Below are 23,431 nucleotides of genomic sequence, written 5' to 3'. Positions count from 1 at the left end.
CAGTGCATTTGCCAAGAAAACCCCAAATGGAGTCACCAAGAGTCAGACACAATTAAAAAATGACTGAACAAACGGGGTCCTGAGATCAAAAAGTCTGAGAACCACTGCTCTATCCCAGTGGTATTTCTTTGAAACAAGAGAACTGGGTTTTGCCTCCCAGCTCTGCCACTAAGTAGCTGTGCAGCTTTGATCAAGGCACATGACTTCCCGTACTTCTTATAGGCTATAAATTCCTTAAGGGTGAAGAATGTTTCCTTCTTTGTATTCATAACTCCAATGCCTTGCACAAAATCCTAGCTTAGAAAATGTTGGTAAGTGAATGAATGAATGAATGAATGAATGTTTATTGAACCAATAATGGGGTGAGTGATATTTATACTACTGGACAAGGAAATAATATAATAGATGTAACAGGACTTTGTAAACTAGTAAAACCTTCCCCGTAAGTAGGAGCTATTGTTATTATTATCTTTGTTTTACCAGGGAGGAAACTGAGGTGCAGGTTGGTATAATGGCTTACCCAGGAGTCCATAGTATGTTTTTGTTTGTTTGTTTGTTTTTTTACAAGGCATTTGGGGTTAAGTGACTTGCCAAGGGTCACACAGCTAGTAAGTGTTAAGTGTTTGAGTCCGGATTTGAACTCAGCTCCTCCTGAATCCAGGGCCTGTGCTTTATCTACCGCGCCATCTAGCTGCCCCCATAGTATGTTAATGATGGAGCCAAGAGGAGAACCCTCCTTCTGTATCTTCCCTTCTTATGGCTTTATTATGCCTCTTGTCTAGTGTGTTTACCCTAGGTCCTGCCCCACTCACCATCAGAGCCGATTAGTTCCTTCTCAGTGGCCAACCCTTTTGGGTCATAGGAGTATAGATTTGGGACTGACTAAGGAAATGAAAGCCCAGAGAAGGAAAGTGACTTGTTGAAATTCCCACAGTAGAGTAAGGAACAGAGGTGAGGATTTGAACCTAGCTCCCTGCCTCCAAATTCAGTGCTGCTTCTGTACGATTGTTCCCTAGCTCCATTTTCTTCCTCAAGTTGCTCTCCCCTCAGTTCCCCCCATCCCTAAAGGGGATGCTCAGCTCTGAACAGCTGTGCAAGGGGCCCTCCAGAATCATATTTTATGATACTCTGCCCCCCCCCCCAGAGCTGGCTGGGAGGGAGCTAAGAATATCTTTACTGAGAGATGCCTGGAGCCAGTTTTATACCAGGCAGTTGCCCTGGGATCTCTATTTCTGGACCTGGGGCAGTTGGTCAAGCAGGATCAATGTGGAACCACCGGTTATGATTCTGAGGTCCACTGGGTCATTGATTTAGAACTAGAAGGGACCTTAGAGGCCATTTGATCTAACCCCCCTCATTTACAGAAGAAGAAACTGAGGCTAAGAAAGGTGAAGAGATTTGCCCAGGGTCACACGGCCAGTAAGCAAGTGAGGCCAGACTCTAAGTCCAGCCCCACTTGATTCCTTTTTTTTTTTTGGCTGGGCAATGAGGGTTAAGTGACTTGCCCAGGGTCTTACAGCTAGTAAGTGTTAAGTGTCTGAGGGCAGATTTGAACTCAGGTCCTCCTGAATCCAGGACCAGTGCTTTATCCACTGTGCCACCTAGCTGCTCTCCCCACTTGATTCCTGACTCTAACCTTAGCCTTTGGTCCATTAAACCACCCAGTTCCTTCTCATCCTGAGTTCTTCTAGAGCAGGGATTCTTAATTTGGGGTCCACAGACACCCCCCTACCAAGAGGTCTGCAGGTGGTTTTCAGAGAGTCTGTGAACTTGTATGAAAAAAACTTAACACCTTTATTTTCAGTAATCCCTAACTGAAATGTAGCATTTCCTTCAACAATCTAAAAATGGTCTTTTGAGAAGCGATCCAAAGGAATCAGCCGACTGTCAAATGGTTAAGAACCCTGAATCCAGGGCAATGAAGGCCCCTGAGGGGTTCCTAGGAGCATAATATCCTAGAATTTAGAGCTGGAAGCATCTGTCTCTTGTCCAACACTCTCATTTTGTAAAGATGGGACAGGGGAAGTGAACTTGTTGAAATTCACTGAGGAGAGTAATAAGTAAAGTCAGAATTAGAACTTGTGTCCTCTGATTCCATATTGAATACTCTTTCAATCATATGAGAAGCTGGGTTCCCAGGAGGGAGACCCAGAGCATCAGGGAAACTTTAGACTATGGACTCTCTTGCCTTTGTTGCTTCACCCAGAATGGAGGCTCAGAGAGGGCAAGTATCTGACCGAAGGTTGTTCAGCTCAGATTCAGGATTAGATACCTTCTCGGAACCAGTGAGCTCCATGAACCACCCCTCCAACACATACATACACATTCACTTTCACTTACCAGATGACCTGAGGTGGAGGGGAGGCATACACAGTGCAGGTCAACAGGACAGATTCATTTTCCCAGACTGTGTGGGAGCGGAGAGGGATCCAGAAGAAGGGACCCCGACTGGAGCATAGCTCCCTCAACTCTCTGGCCTCACGGATCTTCTCTTCTGTCTAGAGATATGGTGGGGGGGGAGAGAGAGCCTGTGACTCCTGCAGCCCAAGATCAGCACTCCTGTACACAACCATGCCTCACTTAGCACAGTGCCTGACACATAGTAGGCACTTTATAAATGTTTATTGATTGATTTGCTTGAGCCATGGTCCCCCACTAGTAGTCTTTTCTCTACTATCTTCTCTTCTTCCCTTCATCTGTAACCTTCCTCATGCTTCCCCTACCACTCCCATGCTTTCTCCTATCACTCTATCCTTTTTGGTTTTTTGGGGGGCAACGAAGGTTAAGTGACTTGCCCAGAGTCACACAGCTAGTATGTGTCAAGTGTCTGAGGATGAATTTGAACTCAGGTCCTCCTGAATCCAGGACTGGTGCTTTATCCACTGCGCCACCTAGCTGCCCTCACTCTATCCTTTTTAAAAACAATAATCTTTCATTTTCCCCCAATTACATGTAAAAACAATTTTAACATTCTTTTTTTTTAAATTGAGTTTAAAATTCTCTCCCTCCTTCCCTCTCCTCCCCTCTCCCTAAACAGCAAGCAGTTTGATAGAAGTTATATATGTGTAGTCATGCAAAATATATTTCCAAGTTAGTCATCTTGTGAAAGAAAGCATAGATCCCCCCCCAAAAAACCCAAGAAGAATAAAGTAAAGAAAAAGTGTGCTTAGATCTGCATTCAAACTCCACAGTTCTTTTTTTCTGGATGTGGAGAACATTTTCTATTATGAGTCTTTCGGAATTGTCTTGGATCATTGTATTGATGAGAAGAGCTAATTCTACCGCAGTTGATCATCACACAATGTTGCTCTTACTGTGTACAGTGTTCTCCTAGTTCTGCTCATTTCACTTTGTATCAGTTCATGGAAGTCTTTCCCATTCTATCTTTTTTTTTTTCTGGGCCAATGAGGGTTAAGTGACTTGCCCAAGGTCACACAGCTAGTAAGTGTCAAGTGTCTGAGGTCGGATTTGAACTCAGGTCCTCCTGAATCCAGGGCCGGTGGGTGCTTTATCCACTGTGCCACCTAGCTGCCTCCCCCACCCCCCTCCATTTAACCTTCTTAATGAGAATGGAAGCATTTTTTGGTGGAAAAAAATATTGGACTGGGAAGCCCCTCCCAAACCTTACATTCTCTAGTCTGAGGTCCCTTCTAGTTTTGATGTTCTATGTTCTAAGGTTTCTCCCAGCTCTCCCAATATTTGTTCTAAAGTCCCTGCAAGGTCTCATATTCTGTTTCCATCTCCTCGTCTCAACTCAAATACCACAGGCATGGACCTCTGAAGCAAATGCTCAGAAACAACCTCTTCCCAGATTCTCCACTTCCTCCACACTTGTCCTCTCAGATGTCAAGGTTTATGGACTCCAAAGAGCTGGAGGGACCCTTAGAGACAATCTAATCCAACGGTCTCATTTTACAGATGAGAAAACAGAGCCTGAGAGAGACAAATTAATTCACCCAATGTTATATAGTGAGTTAATGGGAAAACCAGTATAAAGGCCTGGTGGAGTCAGAAACTGGCTAGACTGTCTTTGAAGGAATATAGACACACAACAGGTACAAAAATGTTTCCAGCATTAGAACTCAATGAAATGTTTATACCCTGGGGAGGTTAGTGACAGGAAGAAAAGACCTATCCCTATAAAGGTATTCCCAAATGTACTATTTGTAATTACAAAAAATACCAAACCCTAGGAACAAACTATGTGCTCAACAGTTGGGACATGACTGAATAAAGGGTGTATAGGAATATAATGGCATTTCATTGTGTCTTAAGGAAGGACAGATATAGAAAACAGAAGGCAATATGGAGAAGATACTAAAGGGGGCAGAGAGAAACTAGCAGAATTGGCCACTGTGCAGTGGGAAGGGGTTTTTGAAGGACTTTGCAGTTGGAGAAGAAGGAGTTCCAATCCAGGCTCTATCACTCACACTTGTGTGACCTTGGGAAGATCCTTTTAGCTCCCGTTGCCTCAGTTTCCTGATCTGTCAAATGAGGGTATTGGACTAGATAAATTCAAAGGTCCCTTCCAGCTTTAAATCACTGCTCATTGATTCTGGATCATGGGATCCCCAACTTTCTCCAATACTCAGCTCTGATGACATGACTTCCATGACATCTTTTCTGATGTCCATGACGTGGGGATAGCTCTCTTTCTCTCTTGAAATGATTTTCTATTATCTTCTATGCCCTTTGTGTTTTTTCCCCTTTGTGCCTGTGTTATCTCTTTCTACCATTGCCCCCTTCTCCAAGTAGAATATGAACTCCTTGAAGATGGGTTCTTTCTTTTTTCTACCCTGAGTACCTAGTACAGTGCCTTGTACATAGTAGGTGCTTAATAAATGTTTGCTTGCCTAAATGGAATTCCTTGACTACACAAACATGTACATGAAATATAGTTATGTAATCAATCAACAAGCATCTATTAAGTACCTACTATATGCCAGATTTGGAAACTGAGGCAGAGTGGAGAGAGGGTTAGCCTGGAAGTCTTGGGTCCAAAATTCGTTGCCAACACATGCTAGCTTTGTGACTTGGGTTCTTAACCTCCTTAGTGTTTGAGGCAACTCTCTATGAGACTATAAGTTGTAGAGCAGGTCCAGTCTTCATTGGCAGAGAGAGGGCGGTCCTCACTAGGAGCTCCCTGTGGTGGTAAAATGACAGATGGGATAAAATAGACAGATGTGGGAGGCACTGTGCTGGAGGCTAGAGATACCAAGACAAGAAAGGGATGGCTGCTGTCTGCACAGAGCTTATGTTCTGTCTGGAGCAAAATGTACACCAAAAAGCATATTCAAAAATATACATAGTAAAGAGGAAGATGACACAGATCTGTAAGAGTTAGTACATGAGATCTTTGTTTCTCTGATCAGTACATAATAGGAAGGTCTCCTCCAAGCCCTTTGTCCAACCCTGTTTACTCTTGAAGGGTGACAGTTCAGGCCCAAGGATGGAGAAGCTCAGAGTTTTTATGGCCAGCCTTTCAGGACTGAGCCCCCTGGAGCCACAGAATGTTCCGTGGCCCTGTGTTCTCCTGCTTACCCTCCGCCAAAGTGCTTTCCGGTCCACTCTCTCCCGAAGCATGTGGCACACATTCAGGATGTCAATCTCGGTTTTCTCCCAGTCATTCCCGAAGCCCACCCGCTTCTCGCCACGCTTTTCCACTTCCAGGGCAGAGACCTCACTCCTCAATTTGGCTTCCCTGGGAGTGACAAAGATTTCTATCCTGAATATCATGTGGCCGGCCATCTAGTCTGCCCACAGCCCCAGACTGCGCAAAGGTCCCCTCCGTCTCTGTGCTTCTGAGGAACCCCAGTAGACCTGATCCTTTCCTTCACGTATCATCCTCATTCCTGCCGCCTCAGATGCCCTTCCAGCTCCCATCCACTTAACTCATTCCTCCCTATTTGCCAAGTCCCAACTCATTTCCATTAGACTAGTTGACTTCTAAGGCCCCTCCCAGCTCCGACATCCTATTTGTTAGACTCCTCCAAGCTCTGACATCCTGTGTTCTAAGTTCCCTCCCAGCTCTGGCACTCTGTTCTAAAGCCCTTCCATCTCTGACATTCTGTACTCTCCCAGTCTTGACATTGTATGTTCTAAATACCTTCCTAGCTCGTACATTCTATGTTCTAGGGGGCCTTTTAGCTCTAAGATTCTGGGCTTTGAGGGCCCATCCAGCTCTGATTATTTATGTTTTAAGGCCCCTTCTACTTCTAAGGCCCTTTCTAACAGTCTATGCTCCAAGGCACCTCTTCAATCTGACATTACTCTGTCAGATTCTGAGTCCTCATCTCATTTTCTTTTCTATACAAGTATGTCCAATCAATTGGTCAACAGACCCCAGGATGATCACTGAAAATGCTTTGCTTTCTCTGCCTATAAAATGTGTGAATCTCTTCCTTCCTCCCTATTCTCTCTCCCCTCTCTCCCCAGGCATCTCTGTGAAATTCTTAGCAATGATCCCTCCACACTGCCAGGAACACGGTGCTTCAGTGAGAAGGCAGGAAGAGGGACCAAGTGACCCCTTTCCTGGGCCATCAATCCTCTGGAAAGTTCACCCAGCTCACCATGATGTCTCTGTAGCAGTCAGGGCCAAGGCAGCTGCCAGGGAATAATCCAGGGAGCTAAACTGTTCCTCTTCCTCACTGGGGAGAAAAGAAAGGAGGATGAATCAAACGAGGGAGAATGAGCCGGAGGGGTAGTGTGGCTGCTACTGGAGAGCTCTTTCTGGGAGTCCAAATGGACCAGATTATCTCTAAGGTCCCTTTCGGGTCTAAATTCTGATATCCTGTGTCCTCTGTTTCTTTCCTACTCCCACAACAGAGAAAAGACTCATTCACTTCCCGAAATCTTCTGCCCTCCCTTCCCTCCTCACCCTTCCCAGTGCTTGAGGGAAAGGAAGTATAGCAGAGAAGGGACCGTATCTGCCTCCACAAGATTGGGGGGGGCTCTCTGATGGCAGGGGATCTGTCTCCGGCTTGCTCTGTGGCCCTCCATAGCTCCCAGCATGGGAGGATAATGAGGGAAGCCCACAGGCAAGGCCCAAATGGAAGGAGCCTCATGAGATGACCCACACCTGAGAGACAATGACAGCATGAAGAAGAGCTTCCCTATCATCCCTTAGTCCTTTGTTCTCTCAAGGCCCTGCCAGGCCCACTTGGACCCCAAACACAGTCACAGACCATGATGGTGACAGAAGTGACCACAGAGGCCATCTTAGTGAACCCAAGGCTGACGTTGGTGCCCTCTCTCTAATGCGGCTGAAAGGTTAGTTTCTTTTGAAGGCCTCCAAGGAGGAGGAGCCCCCTGCCTCCTGAGACAGCCCACCGCACTGTGGGACAGCCTTCATTACTGGCAAGTCTTTCCATCTCTCCATTTCTTTTTCACTTCCAGCCATTACAAGTTCTGTCTTCCCCGGGACCAAGCAGAACGAAGCTAATTGCTCTCCCACACGGCAAATTCCTGAAGACAATGATGGCCTCTCCCTTCCTCTCCTCTCCAAGTTATTTGGTCTTTAGCTAACTTCATCTGTGGAGGGATCCTTGCATGATGGGGTCACCAGTCCTTTCACCATTGGGTCACTCTCTCCTGGACACAGTTCAGGTTGTCAGCGTCCATCCTAAAGCACGGCACCCAGGGCCGACCACAGTACACCCTGCATGGTCTGACCAGGGCAAAGGACAATGGGACTCTCAGCTTCCATGTTTCTGGAAATGCAAGCAACCTAGCTTTGGGGGGCTGCTGCCTCCCACTCACACTCCTCACCTTGTATGGAAGGTTCTTCTCTGGGTGGCAGAGGACATCTGCAGACTCCGCTGCCTCTCCTCCTTCTGCTCCTCCTGACTCCTGTGTTCTAGCCGGTGGATCTCCATGTCCCCAACTCACCTGAGGGGAGGGATCAGAATGGTAACAGTGACTGCACCACATCCTCTCCCACAAAATAATGCTTTTCTCCTACCTTTAAAAATACCAATTTTATTGATATCTTTTGTTGTTAGATCACCTTCCATTCTAAATAAATATCTCCTCCTCCCTCTCCTTTACCCAGATCTTGAAATCTAAGCCATAATAGGCTCAGACATCCTTGCCACAAAGAATGAGAAAGACAGAGACAGAGAGAAAAACAGAAAGAGACAGAGACAGAGAGAGATGAAGGGAAAGAGGGAGACAGAGACAGAGACAGAGAGGGAAACAAAGAAATATACAGAAAGAGACACAGAGAGAAAGAGAGAGACAGAGAGAGATGAAGGGAGTGAGATGGAGGCAGAGAAACAGAAAGAGACATAGAGAGAGAGACAGAGAGAGATAGAGAGAAAAAGAGAGAGAGACAGAGAGAGATGAAGACAAAGAAGGAAACAGAGAGAGACACACACACCGAGAGACAGAGAAAAACAGAGACACAGAGAGAGAGACAGAGAGAAAGAGAGACACAGAGAGAGAGACAGAGAGACAGAGACAGAGAGAGAGAGAGAGAGAGAGAGAGAGAGAGAGAGAGAGAGAGAGAGAGAGAGAGAAAGAGGGCAGTTCAGTGAAACCCACCAAAGGGGCAGCGGTGGCACAGTGGACAGAGCACTGGGCTTGGAATCAGGAAGACTCTTCTGCCCAAGTTCAAATCCAGCCTCATACACTTACTAGCGGGGTAATCCTGGGCAAGTCACTGAACTCTGTTTGCCCCCATCTCCTCATCTGTAAAACGAGCTGGAGAAGGAAATGGCAAACCGCTCCAGTATCTTTGCCAAGAAAATCCCAAATGGGGTCACGGAGAGTTGGACCTGACTGAAAAATGACTGAACAAGGACCCAACAATGGAGGAGACTGTGAGCTTAATAACTACTCATTGACTTGACTCAACGTCAATCAAACCAGACAGTATAGCAATGTTCCACATCCATAATCACCTTTCCCAGCCTCTGAAAAGAGGTGAGACCAGGATGATTTCACCTTTTTTATGGAGGATGAGAAGTTAATTGATTTATCTAAGGTCACACATTGAATTAATCAATCAGCACGCTCATACTAAGGGCCCATGTTCTATCCACTGCACTACCTAACTGAGCCACCTATCTGCCCCTATGGTTGAATTTGAACTCAGGTCTTCCTGACTCCAAGCCCAGGGCTCTATTCACTGCCCCATTTAACTTGTCCCTGAGAGACAAGAGGGAAAATGGTATTGTGAGGGGGAACAAAGGTCATATAAAACCAAAAGAAATCAATTAAAATTTAAAAAAAAATTATTTATTTGTTTGTTTGTTTTTAAATTTGTTTAAAAAGACATAGGTTCCAGTCCTGGATCCACTAGTTATGGGCCATGTAGACTTGAGGAAGTCATGGGATCATAGAATTCAAACTAGAAAGGGTCTTAGAGGTCATCTAGACTGGCCTAATTATTGTACTGAAAGGAAGTGAAGGCCCAGAGAGGTTAAGTGACTAGGTCACTCGAGTAGTAAGGAGCAGAGCCTAGATTTGAACCCATCTCCTTTTAAACTGCAAGCCCAACTTCCACTACACCATTCCCTGCTTCCACTTCATCTCCATGATCCTCAGTTTCTTGGGCTATAAAATAGGTTTAGCAATAATAACGCTATCTACCTCACCATGTTTCTGGGCAAACAGGAAGGAGTTAGAGGAGGAAGATGTCATTATTAACGTTATTGTCATGAATGCCCGGGCTGCTGGGTGGAGCTGCGGATAGAGCGCCCAGCCTGGAATCCCAAGTTCAAATCTGACTTCAGACCCTTATTATCTGACCCTGGGAAAGTCACTTAACCCTGTTTGCCTCAGTTTCCTCATCTGTAAAATGAGCTGGAGAAGGTAAATGGCAAACCACTCCAGCATCTTTGCCAAGAAAATCCGAAATGGAGTCACAAAGAGTAGGATATGACTGAAAAATGACTGAACAACCACAAATGTCTCCCTTGCTCCTACCTTCCGTATTATTGTAGAGGGTAACACAGTCCTCCCGCTCCCTGGGGCTCCCAACCTGGGAGTCATCTTGAACTCCTCACTGTCTTTTACCCCCATATCCAAGCTATTGCCAAGGCATGTCAATTTCACCTCTGCCACACCTATCCAATACTCCCCCCTCTCTCTTCTGACACTGGCATTCCCAGCACCTATAGAACAGTGTCTTCCCCCAATAGGCATTTAACAAATACTTTTGATTGATTTGGTAATTCTATGAAGTTTATAAAAAATACTTTTTTCCCTAATGAAATAGGAAGGGCAAGTCTCATTATGCCCATTTTATAGATGAGGACAACGAAGCTCTTAAGAGGTAAGGACCCTCGTCACTTCATGAGTTTTTGCTATAGATTGCTGGTGGGTCTCTCCCCACTTCAATCCATCCTCTATTCAACCACCAAAATGATTTCCCTAAATTGTAGGTATGGCCACTGCCCACCCCCTCCTATTTAATAAACTCTAATGACTCCCTATTACCTTCAGGCTAAATATAACCCCTTCCATTTAAAACCCTGTTCTAATGGGACATTTCCGTGACTGCTGTCTCCCAGAGTAGAGATGGTGCACACCAGCAGGGCCTGTGCTTAAGGAGAAAGGCTCAGCTTTCTCTTTGCTTCTTCCTTGGGTCCCAGGCCCTTTCAGATCCCTTTAAGGCCTCTTCCTGTGTGGCCCCTTTGGTGGTGGTGATGGCCAGTTCTCCCATTGGGCACCACGATGGAGAATCAGAATTGCCCTCTTAGGCAGAGGGCCCCCTGGGCCTGGAAACCCATCCCTTTGACTCTGTGTCTAGCTCTGGCGCAACAGATGAGCCTTTCCCCTTGGCCGAGGTATGATATGGAGCAAAGGAAGCACATTTATAGACTCATTTGATTAAATTCAACAAACTCGTAAGTGCCCATGACGTGTAAGCCCCTTAAAATCCTGGGAGAAACCTTAGAACAGACTCTCAGAACTGGGCAAGAGCTCAGAGGACACACCATCCACCCCGCTGTCTTACAGAATCTCAGAGACATTCCTTAGCTGACTTTTCTTTTTTTTCCAGCAGGAAAAGGGTTACAACTTAGGGCAGCTCCCCCTCTCCTACCTCTGGCGCCTTTGCCTGGATGCTCTCACTGTTGCCAGCAGCAAGAGCCGGCTTAGGGGGAATGAGCCATCAAATTTTTTTTAGGGCACTGACTGATGGCTGGGAGATTAAATTGGAGTAGGTTTGCAGTCTCTCTGCTCTCCTGCCCTCCCACCAAAGCCCCAGTTCCTTTTGAGTCCTCAGCCCTGAGCACAGAGTCTTTTTGTTAGGGGCCCCCTTTCAGACATAGGAAGAGTGAGGGCTATGCAAAGGTATACTTCCAGAGAAGGTAGACTGGATGTGAGGAATCGAAATCTATCCTAACCTGCTCAGAGCTTCATTGTCCTCATCTATAAAATGGGCATAATCAGACTCGCCCTTCCTTCTTTATTAGGAAGAAAGGGTTTTTTTGTTTTGTTTTGTTTTTGCGGGTTAATGGGGGTTAAGTGACTTGCCCAGGGTCACACAGCTAGTAAGTGTTAAGTGTCTGAGACCGGATTTGAACTCAGGTACTCCTGAATCCAGGGCCGGTGCTTTATCCACTGCGCTACCTAGCTGCCTGGAAGAAAGTATTTTTTATAGACTTTATAAAATTGCTGATCAATCAAAAGTATTTGTCAAGCACCTATTATGACAAGACACTGTTCTAGAGGTACTGGGAATACAAAGAGAGCAACAAAACAATTCCTGCCCTCCAGGGGCTGATATTCTATTGGGAGAGATAATTAATAATGGTAGTAAAACAGACACCACCAATAATAATAATAATAATTACTACTACTACTACTACTACTACACCTTTAATATAGCATTATAATGTTTGCAAAACACTGTGTTGTAAGGCAGCTAGGTGGCGCTATAGTGCTGTTCCTGGAGTAAGGAAGACTCTTCTTCCTCCGTTCAAATCCAGCCCCAGACACTGACTAGCTGCGGTGACCTTGGGCAAATCACTTCACCCTGTTTGCCTCACTTTCCTCATCTGTAAAATGACCTGGAGGACGTAAAGGCAAACCAGTCCAGCATCTCTGGCAAGAAAACCCCAAATGGGGTCACAAAGCGTTGGATGCCACTGAACAACAACTTGCTGTAAATGCCAGAGCCCAAGCCCAGCTATGCTGAGTCCACATCCTCTGGGCTTTCTGTCCCGTTTTGCTGTCCAGTTTTATAAATGGGGGATGAAAACTAGTCAAGTTAAGCTACCTGTCCAAACCTGGGCGCTACCCCTCAGACAACCCTGTTTCTGAGAGGCCTTCTTTCTTCCCCTGGTCCTATCTACAATTCCATGAAATGCAGGGCTCTTGGCTAAGGCCACAGCCACGGTTCCGATGTCTTGAATTGGGAGGGGAAGGAGCTAGGAGGGACCTTAGATATTGTCCAGTGCAAACCCTTCATTTTACCCATAAGGAACCCAAAGCCCAGGGTGAACCGAAGTCAACTTAAATGAATTTACCCAGGATGTCTGAGCTAATAAATAAGTGAACCAGCTGGGAGCAGAACCGCAGCTCCCAGGGATAAGGAGGGCTCTGGCTCCAGAGCTGGCATTCGTTGAGTTTCCACACACTGTCTGTGAAGGTTCGTTCTCCAGAGTATTTTACTAAGCACCTACTTGCTAGGAGTGTTGTGAACATCAAATGAGATCATTCTTGTAAAGCACTCCGAACAGTGCCTGGCACATAGTAGGTGCTTAATGAAGGTATGTTTCCTTCCCCCTCCTCCATTCCGAACGGGAAGGGGGTGGTCTGTCAGCTCCCCCAGTACCCTCCCCTCCCTAAGACTTCCCCTCCTCTTCTCTGAACAAGCTCGAATTCTTAACCTTTGGATCCCACATCTATGCGATCCACACTATTCTTATTCTCTATCTTATATTTCATCGCATTTTAACGTGCTCTCAGTGCTTTGCAAAATGCCTTTCCTCACCACAGCTCTTCGAGGTAAGAGATTTAAATAGCATTGTCCACCCGTTACAGATTAGGAAACTGAGCCTAGAGAGGCAAAAGCACCTTGTCCCAGGTTACACACCCAGTGAATTGTGAGGGCGGGAACCCCGCTGCTTCCCAGAGATCGATGTGTGTGTGTGTGTGTGGGGGCGCTTCGGATGCTCACGGTACTCACAGCGTCTCTGGCTTCAGTTCAGTGTCATGGTTCTCGGGTGGGCCAGGCCCCTTTCCCACACCCCCAGACCCTTCCAATACCAACCATCCAACTAATCTAACAGTCCCAATGAATAGAAATTGTTCCCAATGCATCTCCCCAATGCTCTCATGGAAGAGCTTATTCTCTCAGGATGCCCCGACATCCAACCAACTCCCAAAGTCTGACTCACGGAGGTCTCAGAATCGCGGAAAATTAGGAAAGAGGGGGCGGGAGGTCTCTTCTCTTCTCTTCTCGTCCGGGGCTCAGGACAACAGCTTGGGAGCGGAAGAATGCGTTCTGGGCACAGCAGAGACGTCTTAAATATAGCATCAGCCCGGGTCGTGCCATGACAATGGGTGAGAACCATCTGGGGGTGGGAGGGGGAGTTCCTAAGGGGGTGAGAATGTAGGAGCTGCTCTGGCCCCAGTTGGCCTCTAGCCGGCTCTCGGAACAGGTGTGAGTAGCCCCCAGGGGCTCCAAGGGCTCTCAGCCCAGGCCACCCCGCCGCGCCCCAGGGTAGGATAGAAAGTATACTGGAATGCTGTGAGAGGAGGCTATCGTTGTGTAGTGGATAAAATGGGGGCTTGGGACCTAGAGGCCCTGGGTTCAAATCCCGTTTCTGCTACACGCATATCTCTGTGATTTTATTCTTTTCTTTCTTTTTTTTTTTTTGGTGAGGCAATTGGGATTAAGTGACTTGCCCAGGGTCACACAGCTAGTAAGTGTTAAGTGTCTGAGGCCGAATTTGAACTCAGGTCCTTCTGAACCCAGGGCCGGCGCTCTATACACTGCGCCACCTAGCTGTCCTGTGATTTTATTCTTTAAGCCTCACTTTTCTCATCTATAAAGCTAGGGAGGCTGGATTAGATGATCTCCCAAATCCCTCGAAATCCAGCATCCATGTCAATAGGACACAGAGTTGAGAGGAATGTCTGAGACCATCTAGCCCAGCCCTCTTGTTTTAGTAATTTTTATTTTGGGGGGTTTAGTTTAATTATTTTTTCAATGAACAAAAATGTATTTATTCTCTATTTCTCCCTTTGCCCTTGTGTTAAAAAAGAAAGAAAAACAAACTCTGTGAACAAATATGTATAAGCAAACGAAATGGATTTCTAAATTTGTTATATCTTTAAAAAAAAACCCCAACAATATCTCATTCTACTCTTTGGCTCTATCATCTGTCTGTCTGGAAATGGATAACAAACATCACAAATCATCTGGAATCATCATTGAATTAATTAGAGTCCTTAAGTCTTTCATAGTTATTTGCCTTTATAATGTTACTATCATTGTGTCCATTGCTTTCCTGGTTCTGTTCACTTTGTTCTGCATCAGTTCATATAAATCTTGCCAGGTTTCTCTGAAACTATGCCTTTTATAATTTCTTGCAGCATAATAATATTCCATCACATTCAATTATTTTATAATTCATGGGCTCCCCCTTAGTTTCCACCACAAAAAGCTGCTTTAGTTATTTTTATACATATGGGTCCTTTCCCTCTTTTTTATTTATCTCTTTGGGGTATGGGTCTAATAGTGGTATTATAGTGTCAAAGAATATGCAGTCTAGCAGCTTTGAGGGCATAGTTCCAAATTGCTTTCCAGAACGGCTGGACCAATTCACAGCTCTACCAACAGTAAATCAATGTGTTTGTTTCCCTCCAACCCTCCAACATTTGTTATTTTCCCCTTTTTTGTCAACTTTGCCAATCCGATGAGTATGAGGCAGAACCTCAGAGTTGCATTAATTTGCAGTTCTCTAATTATTATCAACCCATGTAACACTTCCTTCTTTATTGTTGAGCTGTTTTTTCAGTTGTGTCTGATTCTTTGTGACCTCATTTGGGGTTTTCTTAGCAAAGATACTGGAGTGGTTTGCCATTTCCTTCTCCAGCTCATTTTATAGAGGAGGAAATGGAGGTAAGCAGAGTTAAGTGACTTACCCAGGGTCACACAGCTAGGAACTGTCAGAGGCTGGATTTGAACCCTGGAAGAGGAGTCTTTCTGACTTTAGGCCCAGCACTCTATCCACTGCACCACCTGGCTGCCCTGACTTCCTTCTAAGGTGACATTGAACCATTAATGACTATTCTTTGAATCTGGCTATTCAACCACTTCCCAGTTCATCTTTCTCATAGCTCTTCATCCTTTCCATTGCCCAAATAGCATGAGTCTTTATCGAATGCTTTGTAAATCTTCAAGTGCTAAGAAAAAAAGTGTAAAGGTATAATATCTATGAGTCTACCAAATGGTCATTTTAAAAGTCCTGGTGAGTTATAGCACTACAGGCTTTGGATTTGCAGGGGAACATTGAGATTGCTGAGTCCAACTTGCTCATTTTGCAGCCAAGGAAGATTTCATTAGTTTATGTGACTTGCCTACTATTGTACAGGTGACATGGTTGGGATTCATGTTCAGGTCCTCTGCCTTCAGATCTGGTGTTAATTAAAAGCAGAGTGGTATCTGGTTTTCCATATTTCTCCTCCCTGATCTGTTATCTCTTCCACCTCACTGACTCCTGGCACCAAATATGAGAAACTTCTATGTAAGTCACTCCCTCCCTCCGTCCCTACAGTGAATGCCTTGAAGATATGGGTTGGGGTTTATGAATCCTAAAAATTAGTCTTTGAAAGCCCTGATATGCCATTAGTAAAGAGAAAGAATATTAGGTTTGGAATCAGAGAACCTCAATTCAAATTGTACCTGACGCTTCCTATCTGTGTGACCTTGGACAAATCATTTCATTTCCCAGGGCCTCAGTTTCCTCATATGTAAAAATGAAGTGGCTGGGTCAGCAGGGGGTCTTAATCTAGGGTCTATAAATTTGTTTTTTATCAAATATTGTGATGACTGTATTTCGATATATTTGTTTCCCTAGAAATCCTATGGATTTAAAAAAAATATCATTTTGAAAAAGGGTCCAGAGGTTTCAAGAGATTGCCTAAAGAATCCACGATACCAACAAGGTGGAGAACCCCTGTATTTGGGGTTTGTAAGATTTCTTCTAGCCTGACAAGCTCGATTCTTCTGTATTGGGTTTTTTCATACACTAATATTCAAGGTTTTTAAAAGCCCATTTCTAATTTAATGCCAGATTTGAGTCTTCTCATTCATTACAAGGATTACAGTGCTAGTGTTCTCTTGTGTATTTTTTATTGCAAATGTATAGGGTCTCTGTGGGTTAAATTAGTCTTCAGGGCTACCCTGGAAAGCCAAGGAGCATTTATAACATTGTTCCTCTGAGTTCCAAAGGGCTGACAAAAGAGCCTTTGAAAGACAAGCCCTTTGTAAGCAGGGGACAGCTTGTACCTCGAATGGCTCCTGATTCAGGCTTAATGTTTCAGGAGAGGGAAAGAGGAGGGTCAGGCAGTGACATCAGGTCAAGGGCTGCTGCAGCCTGGAGGGAGGCTGCTCTTTGAATACTGTGGAAAGAGAGGGCAGGGCAGTAATGGGAAATAATGGTCCTGTCTGCTTACTCTAGTGCCAGGAGTGATAGCAGCTAAGATCATGGTCACAGATGGTGGGACTAGAAAGGGGCTTAGAACACAAAATGCCAGAGCTGGAAGGGTCTGAAGAACAGAGAAAGTTAGAACATGGGATGTCAGAGACAGAAGGGGTCTTGGAACAGTAGTGCCAAACTCAAATAGAAACATGGCCACTAAACCTTTTTTAAAAAATTATCATTCATTCATTCATGTATTTATTCATTCATTCATTTATTTGTCTATTTATCTATTTACTTATTCATTCACTCACTCATTCATTCATTTGCTTATTTATTCATTTTTGTTTATGTATTCATATCTATCCGTTCATTCATTCATCTATTTATCTATTAATTTACCCATTCATTCATTCATTTATTTATCTATCCATTTATTTATTTATTCATTCATTTATCTATTTATCTGTTTATTTATTTATTTATGGTCAGTAAACCTTATAGAAAAATTCCTTCAGGCTGCTGCATGTTGACTTCTTGGTGTTTTTCGGTCGTTTCTATCATGTCTGACTTTCCCTGACCCCATTTGGATTTCTTCTGGTAGAGGTACTGGAGCTGTTTGCCATTTCCTTTTTAGCTCATTTTACAGATGAAGAAACCGAGGCAAACAGGGTGTAGTGACTTACCCAGGGTCACACAGCTAGGAAATATCTGAGGCCAGGTGTGAACTCAGTCTTCCTGATTCTAGGTCCTGGTATTCTATACAATGTTCCACCTAGCTGCCATATATTGATTTAGAAAACCATATGTTAACATTATCTATGTTTATTGTATTGTTATTTATCTTGTTATTATTTCCCAATTACATTTTAATCTGGCTCAGTTCAGTGGGCTGGTTATTTGACACTTTTGACTTACAACTTAGAAATGTTAGAGCTGTAATGGCAGAGCTGTGAGAGACTTTTAAAACACAGAATGTCAGGTTTGGGAGGGCCCTCAGAACACAGGATGTCAGAGCTGGGAGAAGCCTTAGAACACAGAAGGTCTCAGGTGGGAGAGACATTAGCATAGAATGGCAGAATTGGGAGGAGCCTTAGAACATAGAGTGTCAGAGCTGGACGAGATCTCCAAACAAAAAGGCTTAGTGAGGAATACAGTAATTGCCTCTAATCTTCTCTTAGCACAGTTGCTCCTGTGGGACTGGGGTGAGTTGTGGAGACTTTTCCCTCCTCTCCCCAAACATACACAGGAAGGGCTGTCAGGCTCGGCTTCCCTGAGATACCGCTGCCTCTCACTTTGCCTCTGGATGGTTCCCTTCTCAGGCTCCCCCCAGGTACACTCCCTACTGATTGGGGGGGGGGGACTTCACCCAATCCAACATTTTAGAGGACAAAGCTCCTTCCTCCCTATCCTGGAAAAGTGTCAGACTTGACTCCAGTCCCAGCTCTGCCACTTCTACATATAGTATGAATGTGGACAAGTCCTTTCCCCTCTTTAGTTTCCGGTCTGTAGGATAACCCTTGAAGTCTCCCCTGGAAATCTATCTGTGAATCCTATGATTGTTCTGGGAGTCTCCTACCCACCCAACTGGGTCAGTGCTCATGGGATTAAGGACTCCAGGGAGCAGAAATAGTCCCAGAGGTGACAGAAGTGGAGCTGCCTCCTCTCCCTCCTCATCTCCCTTAGATCCTCCCAAATGAGGGAGTTCTCAAAAGAGGGACAAGGATGTTCCTACGGTTGTGATGTGACTCTGGAGCTAGGGTCAGTTGAAGGGGACGGGGACACTTGCATTAATTCTGTTTTGGGCTATGAATTAACCCTATGCTTTGGTAGACAACACCTTTCCCTGTGCTGGGCTAATCACCAGAGATTTAAAGCTGGAAAGGACCTTGGGAACCATGAAACTCAATTATCTCACTTTACAGATGAGAAAACTGAGGCTCAGGAAGGTTCTTTTTTGTTTTTGTTTTTGTTTTTTTTTTCAGGGCAATGGGGGTTAAGTGACTTGCCCAGGGTCACACAGCTAGTAAGTGTCAAGTGTCTGAGGCCGAATTTGAACTCAGTTCCTCCTGAATCCAGGGCCGGCACTTTATCTACTGCGCCACCTAGCCGCCCCCAGGAAGGTTTAATATCTTGCCTTCATCTGAGGCAGGAATTCCTTTGGGTCTCCCAATCCCCACAGCAAGTCAGTCACACTTCCTGTATTGTCCTGACCTTAAAGCACCTTCCCCCTAACCCCAACTAGGGAGGCATACATAAACCAGGTCCAATTTTACAGTTGAACCAAGGGTCACGTTACTCAGGCTCTGTCCGCCCTGAGCTTCCCCCCTTGGACTCTTCCCTCCTTTCTAACTCTTAACCCTGCCCTCAGGAAGTCAAGGATTGCAAAACTTGAGAGTCATGTGCCCCCACCATGTGGGAATTCTTAGATTTGCACAAGATTGTTGAGGGTGCAGGTATTTATTTGTGCTTCCCTTGCCCTCACCTAGGAACACTTGGGCTATAAAGATGCAGATTCATTAATGAACACGGGCAAGGCAATCCTCCTTCAGGCTATAAAGATGCAGATTCATTAATGAACACGGGCAAGGCAATCCTCCTTCAGGCACGTTGGTATGGGACTAGGTAGACTAACTTGCTGTCTGACCCTAAGCAAGGCATCTCTCAAATGGAAGGGTTGGACTTCAAAGTTTCTAAAGTTCTCTGGCCACTGCCGAACTTCTAATTCTAATATTCTAAGTTCTAAGCCCCTTCCCAGATCTGACTTTCTAGTTGCTGAGGCCCTTCTTAGCTCTAACATTCTAGGTTCTAAGATTCCCTCCAGTCTGACATTCCATGTTCTAAGAAACCTTGTAGCTCTGACATTCTGTATACCAAGGTTCCTTCTAGTTCTGGCATTCTGTGTTCTAAGATTCCTTCTAGTTCTGGCATTCTGTGTTCTAAGGTTCTTTCCAGCTCTCTCATTCTATGTACTAAGTTTTCTTCTAGTTCTGAAATTCTGTGTTCTAAGGTTCTTTCTAGTTCTGACATTCTGTGTTCTAAGGGCCCTTGCAGCTCTGACATTCTGTGTTCTAAGATTCTTTTCAGCTCTGATGTTCTGTGTACTATTTCCTTCTAGTTCTGACATTCTGTGTTCTAAGGTTCTTTCTTATTCTTTCTTTCTTTCTTTCTATCTATCTATCTATCTATCTATCTATCTATCTATCTATCTATCTATCTATCTATCTATCTATCCATTCATTTATTTGTTTATTTATTGCAGGGCAATAAGGGTTAAATGACTTGCCCAGGGTCACACAGCTAGTAAGTATTAAATGTCTGAGGTCAGATTTGAACTCAGGTCCTCCTGAATCCAGGGCCAGTGCTTTATCCATTGTGCCACCTACCTGCCCACTAAGGTTCTTTCTAGTTTTGACATTTTTTGTTCTAAGATTCTTTCTAGTTCTGACATTCTATGTTCTAAGGACTCTTCCAACTCTGATGTTCAATGTTCTAAGGGCCCTTCCAGCTCTGGCATTCTGTGTTCTAAGGTTCTTTCCAGCTTTGACATTCTATGTACTGTTTCCTTCTAGCTCTGGCATTCTGTGTTCTAAGATTCTTCCCAACTTGGACATTGTCTGTTGCCTTCCAGCTCTGATATTCTAAGGGCCTTTCTTAGTCTAATAACCCATGTTCTAAGAATCTAATACACACTGATTCAACATTTCAAAGATTCTAAGAATTAGGAGAGCCCTTAGAGGTCTAGTACTCTCTCTCTCTCTCTCTCTCTCTCTCTCTCTCTCTCTCTCTCTCTCTCTGCAATGAGGGTTAAAATGACTTGCTTAGGGTCACACAGCTAGTAAGTGTCAAATGTCTGAGGTCAGATTTTAACTCAGATCTTCCTGAATTCAGGGCTAGTGATTTATCCACTGTGCCACCTAGCTGCCCTGAGTAATCTCTCTTATAATAATGTCCTCAAGTAGTCAACTGGGCTTGCTCTCAGAAGTTTGAGGGGATCACTAGGCAGTCCTTGCTTTAAAGAAAGGGCCTGGATACATGACAAATCTTTCCATTTATCACTTGCCTGCTGAAATGATGGTTCTAAATGACCCGAAATAATGGTTAAATATTAATGAGAAGCTGATAAGTTGATGCCAACAGGTGGAGCTGCATCAGCAGCTGAGGGAGGGAGAGAAAGGAAGCTTATCTTGGTGGGGAGAAGCTTATCTTGTGTCCTTTGGGAGAAGAAATGGGGCTGGCCCTATAGTCGGAGGGGTTGATCTTTTTCAACAGCATTTAGAAAAGGCTGAGAGAAGGTCTTTGAAGGGAAGGAGGTGAACAGCAACTCTAGCTTTGTCATACTTAACTGCCCCATGATCTCCCCTCTTTGCAGTCCTCATGCCTTATCGAGAGGAGTGGGGGAAGAAGGAGAGTGTGGGGTCTGAGTTTGAGCTCCCTCTCTAAACTCCAGCTTCTTCCTCTGTGAAATGAAGGGAGTAGACTAGAACTGGAATTTTGCAAGCCTCCCCCACCCTAGCCAGCTCCAAATTCCAGGACACAGAATTGCCCTTGGCCCCTCCTGTCAAAGTCCCTTCCATCGCTAAAATATTTTGGTTCTATGATTCCAGTCCCAGCTCTGGCACTAATCTTTTTTTTTTTTTTTTGAGGCAATTGGGGTTAAGTGACTTGCCCAGGGTCACACAGCTAGTAAGTGTTAAGTGTCTGAGGCCGGATTTGAACTCAGGTCCTCCTGAATCCAGGGCTGGTGCTCTATCCACTGCACCATCTAGCTGCCCCTCTGGCATTAATGTTAATTGCTATTAACATTTATATAGTGCTTTAAGATTTGCAAAATGTTTCACATATATCATCTCATTGATCTTTTTTTTTTTTTGCGAGGCAATGAGGGTTAAGTGACTTGCCCAAGGTCACACAGCTAGTAAGTGTCAAGTGTCTGAGGCTGGATTTGAACTCAGGTCCTCCTGAATCCAAGGCCAGTGCTTTATCCACTGTGCCACCTAGCTGCCCCCTCATTCAATCTTTACAACAACCATGTGAAGCAAGAGCTGCCATTATCCCCATTTTTGGTGGTTGTTGTTGAATTGTCTTAGTTGCATCTAACTCTTTGTGATCCCAATTGGGGTTTCCTTGGCAAAGATACTGGAGTGATTTGCATTTACTTCTCCAGTTCCTTTTATAGATGAGGAAACTGAGGCAGAGTTAAGTGACTCACTAGGGTCACACAGCTAGTGCCTGAGGCTGGATTTGACTCAGGCCTGGCTTTCTATCCACTGGGCCACCTAGTTGCCCTTTAGCAGGACAAAGCATTCAAACAAAAAGGATCTTATTCTTCTGCAAGTATTTATTAGGCACTTACTACATGTCTGGTATTGTGCTTGATGCTAGAGATATTAAGACTGAAAAAAACGAAACACCACCAAGCCTGCCCCGAAGAAGCTTACATTTTACTGGGGGGCAGGGAATAAATACAAACTTACCTCCAAATAAGTAAGTGTAAAATACACAGAAAGTGATATAAATAAGTTGTAAGAGGAGATCCTTAAAAACCAGAAGGAATCATCAGATCATAGACTGAAAGCCGGAAGCCTTCAGCCGACCTTACATTGTCATCTAGTCTGTCACCTTCATTTTATAGGTGACTTGCCCCTTGGAGGAGATGGGGGGGGGGAAGAAGAGTCAGTGACGCCTCCAAGGGTATGAATCAGCACTCTTAGAAAGACAGTTGCTGTTGTTATTTAGTTGTTCTCTATCATGTCAGACCCCATTTGGGGTTTTCTTGGCAAAGATACTGGAGCAGTTTACCCTTTCCTTCTCCAGCTCATTTTACAGATGAGGAAAGTGAGGTAAACCAGGGTTATAAAGTGACTTGCCCAAAGTCACACAGCTATTAAGTATCTGAGGCTGGATTTGAACTCAGGCCTTCCTAACTCCAGGCCCGCAGCACTCTATCCACTGAGCCACTTTGCTGCCTAGGGACAAAATTTGGGAAGTTTTGAGGAGGTAATGATGTTGGGAAATCGAGTTCTGTTTTGAACATGTCTATTGTGAGACAGCTGTGGGTTAGATAACCTAGGTAGGGATGTCTAGTTGGGTTTGTAGGTCTGGAGTTCAGAAGAACTGTGTTGATTTGGGAGTCATTTGCATAAAGAGGACAATTGAACCCACGATGAAATCACCAAACTGATAAGCATTTAAGTGCCTACTATGTGCCAGACACAGCACCAGGCACTGAGAACAGAGAAGGAAAGTGTCCGCCCTCAAGAAGCTTGCGGGGGGCAGACACATGTTCACATATAAATATATACAAAATACAAAGTAAAGACAAGGGAATTTTTGTCTTGGGAGGGGAGGAAGGAGGATCTGGTAGAGATGGCGGTCCCCAGTGCCTGCAGAGAAATCGGGAAGGTCGAGGACGGGATTTGGAAAATAAGAGAGATTTGGTAACTTCGGAGAGAGTGTTCTCAAGTGAGCAGGTAGGAAGCCAGATTGCAAGAGACCAAGTGGGGATTGTTAGGAGAGGCTGGGGAGGCACTGAAGGTCGACAGGACAGGTATGATTGCAGGCAGCCAGTAGCTGGGAATCGGAATCCTCCTTGAAATGGGGAAGGGGGGCTGCTAAGGTCATTGAAATGGGAGAGATGGGGCTCAGGGGCTCAGAGGTGGAGTCTGTCTTCTCCAGGAAATGAGACCTTCTTCCCTAAGCATCCCTTCTCTTCAGGCTCTTCTCCCCTAAAAAGGGTGACCCTCCCCAAGGGCAGGGGCTGTCTACTTTTTAAGTATGGGGGTACCCTGAAAGCCAGGGCTGTGTCTAGCTCCTCAGATTGGCGGCTT

The 23,431-nt window shown here is 44.9% G+C and overlaps 1 protein-coding gene across 2 annotated transcripts in view; it reads right to left on the bottom strand.

Moving 5' to 3' along the window:
- MYOM3 (myomesin 3) overlaps positions 1–13,482 on the bottom strand; it is an 86,519-nt gene extending 73,037 nt beyond the window's left edge. For both annotated transcript variants that reach the window (XM_043990905.1, XM_043990906.1), the window contains exons 1-5: positions 13,350–13,482; positions 7,768–7,887; positions 6,570–6,647; positions 5,542–5,701; positions 2,341–2,498 (exon numbers count right to left, since the gene is read on the bottom strand). In XM_043990905.1, coding sequence (XP_043846840.1) covers positions 2,341–2,498; positions 5,542–5,701; positions 6,570–6,647; positions 7,768–7,874 — 503 coding nt within the window. In that variant the 5' untranslated portion in view covers positions 7,875–7,887; positions 13,350–13,482. The remainder of the gene's footprint in view (positions 1–2,340; positions 2,499–5,541; positions 5,702–6,569; positions 6,648–7,767; positions 7,888–13,349) is intronic.
- Between the last annotated feature and the right edge of the window lie 9,949 nt (positions 13,483–23,431).

Source organism: Dromiciops gliroides, chromosome 3, assembly GCF_019393635.1.
Source record: "Dromiciops gliroides isolate mDroGli1 chromosome 3, mDroGli1.pri, whole genome shotgun sequence".
In the NCBI taxonomy this organism is placed as follows: domain Eukaryota; kingdom Metazoa; phylum Chordata; class Mammalia; order Microbiotheria; family Microbiotheriidae; genus Dromiciops; species Dromiciops gliroides.
Note: the sequence above shows the minus strand (reverse complement) of the source record. Positions and strands in the feature narration are given on the sequence as shown.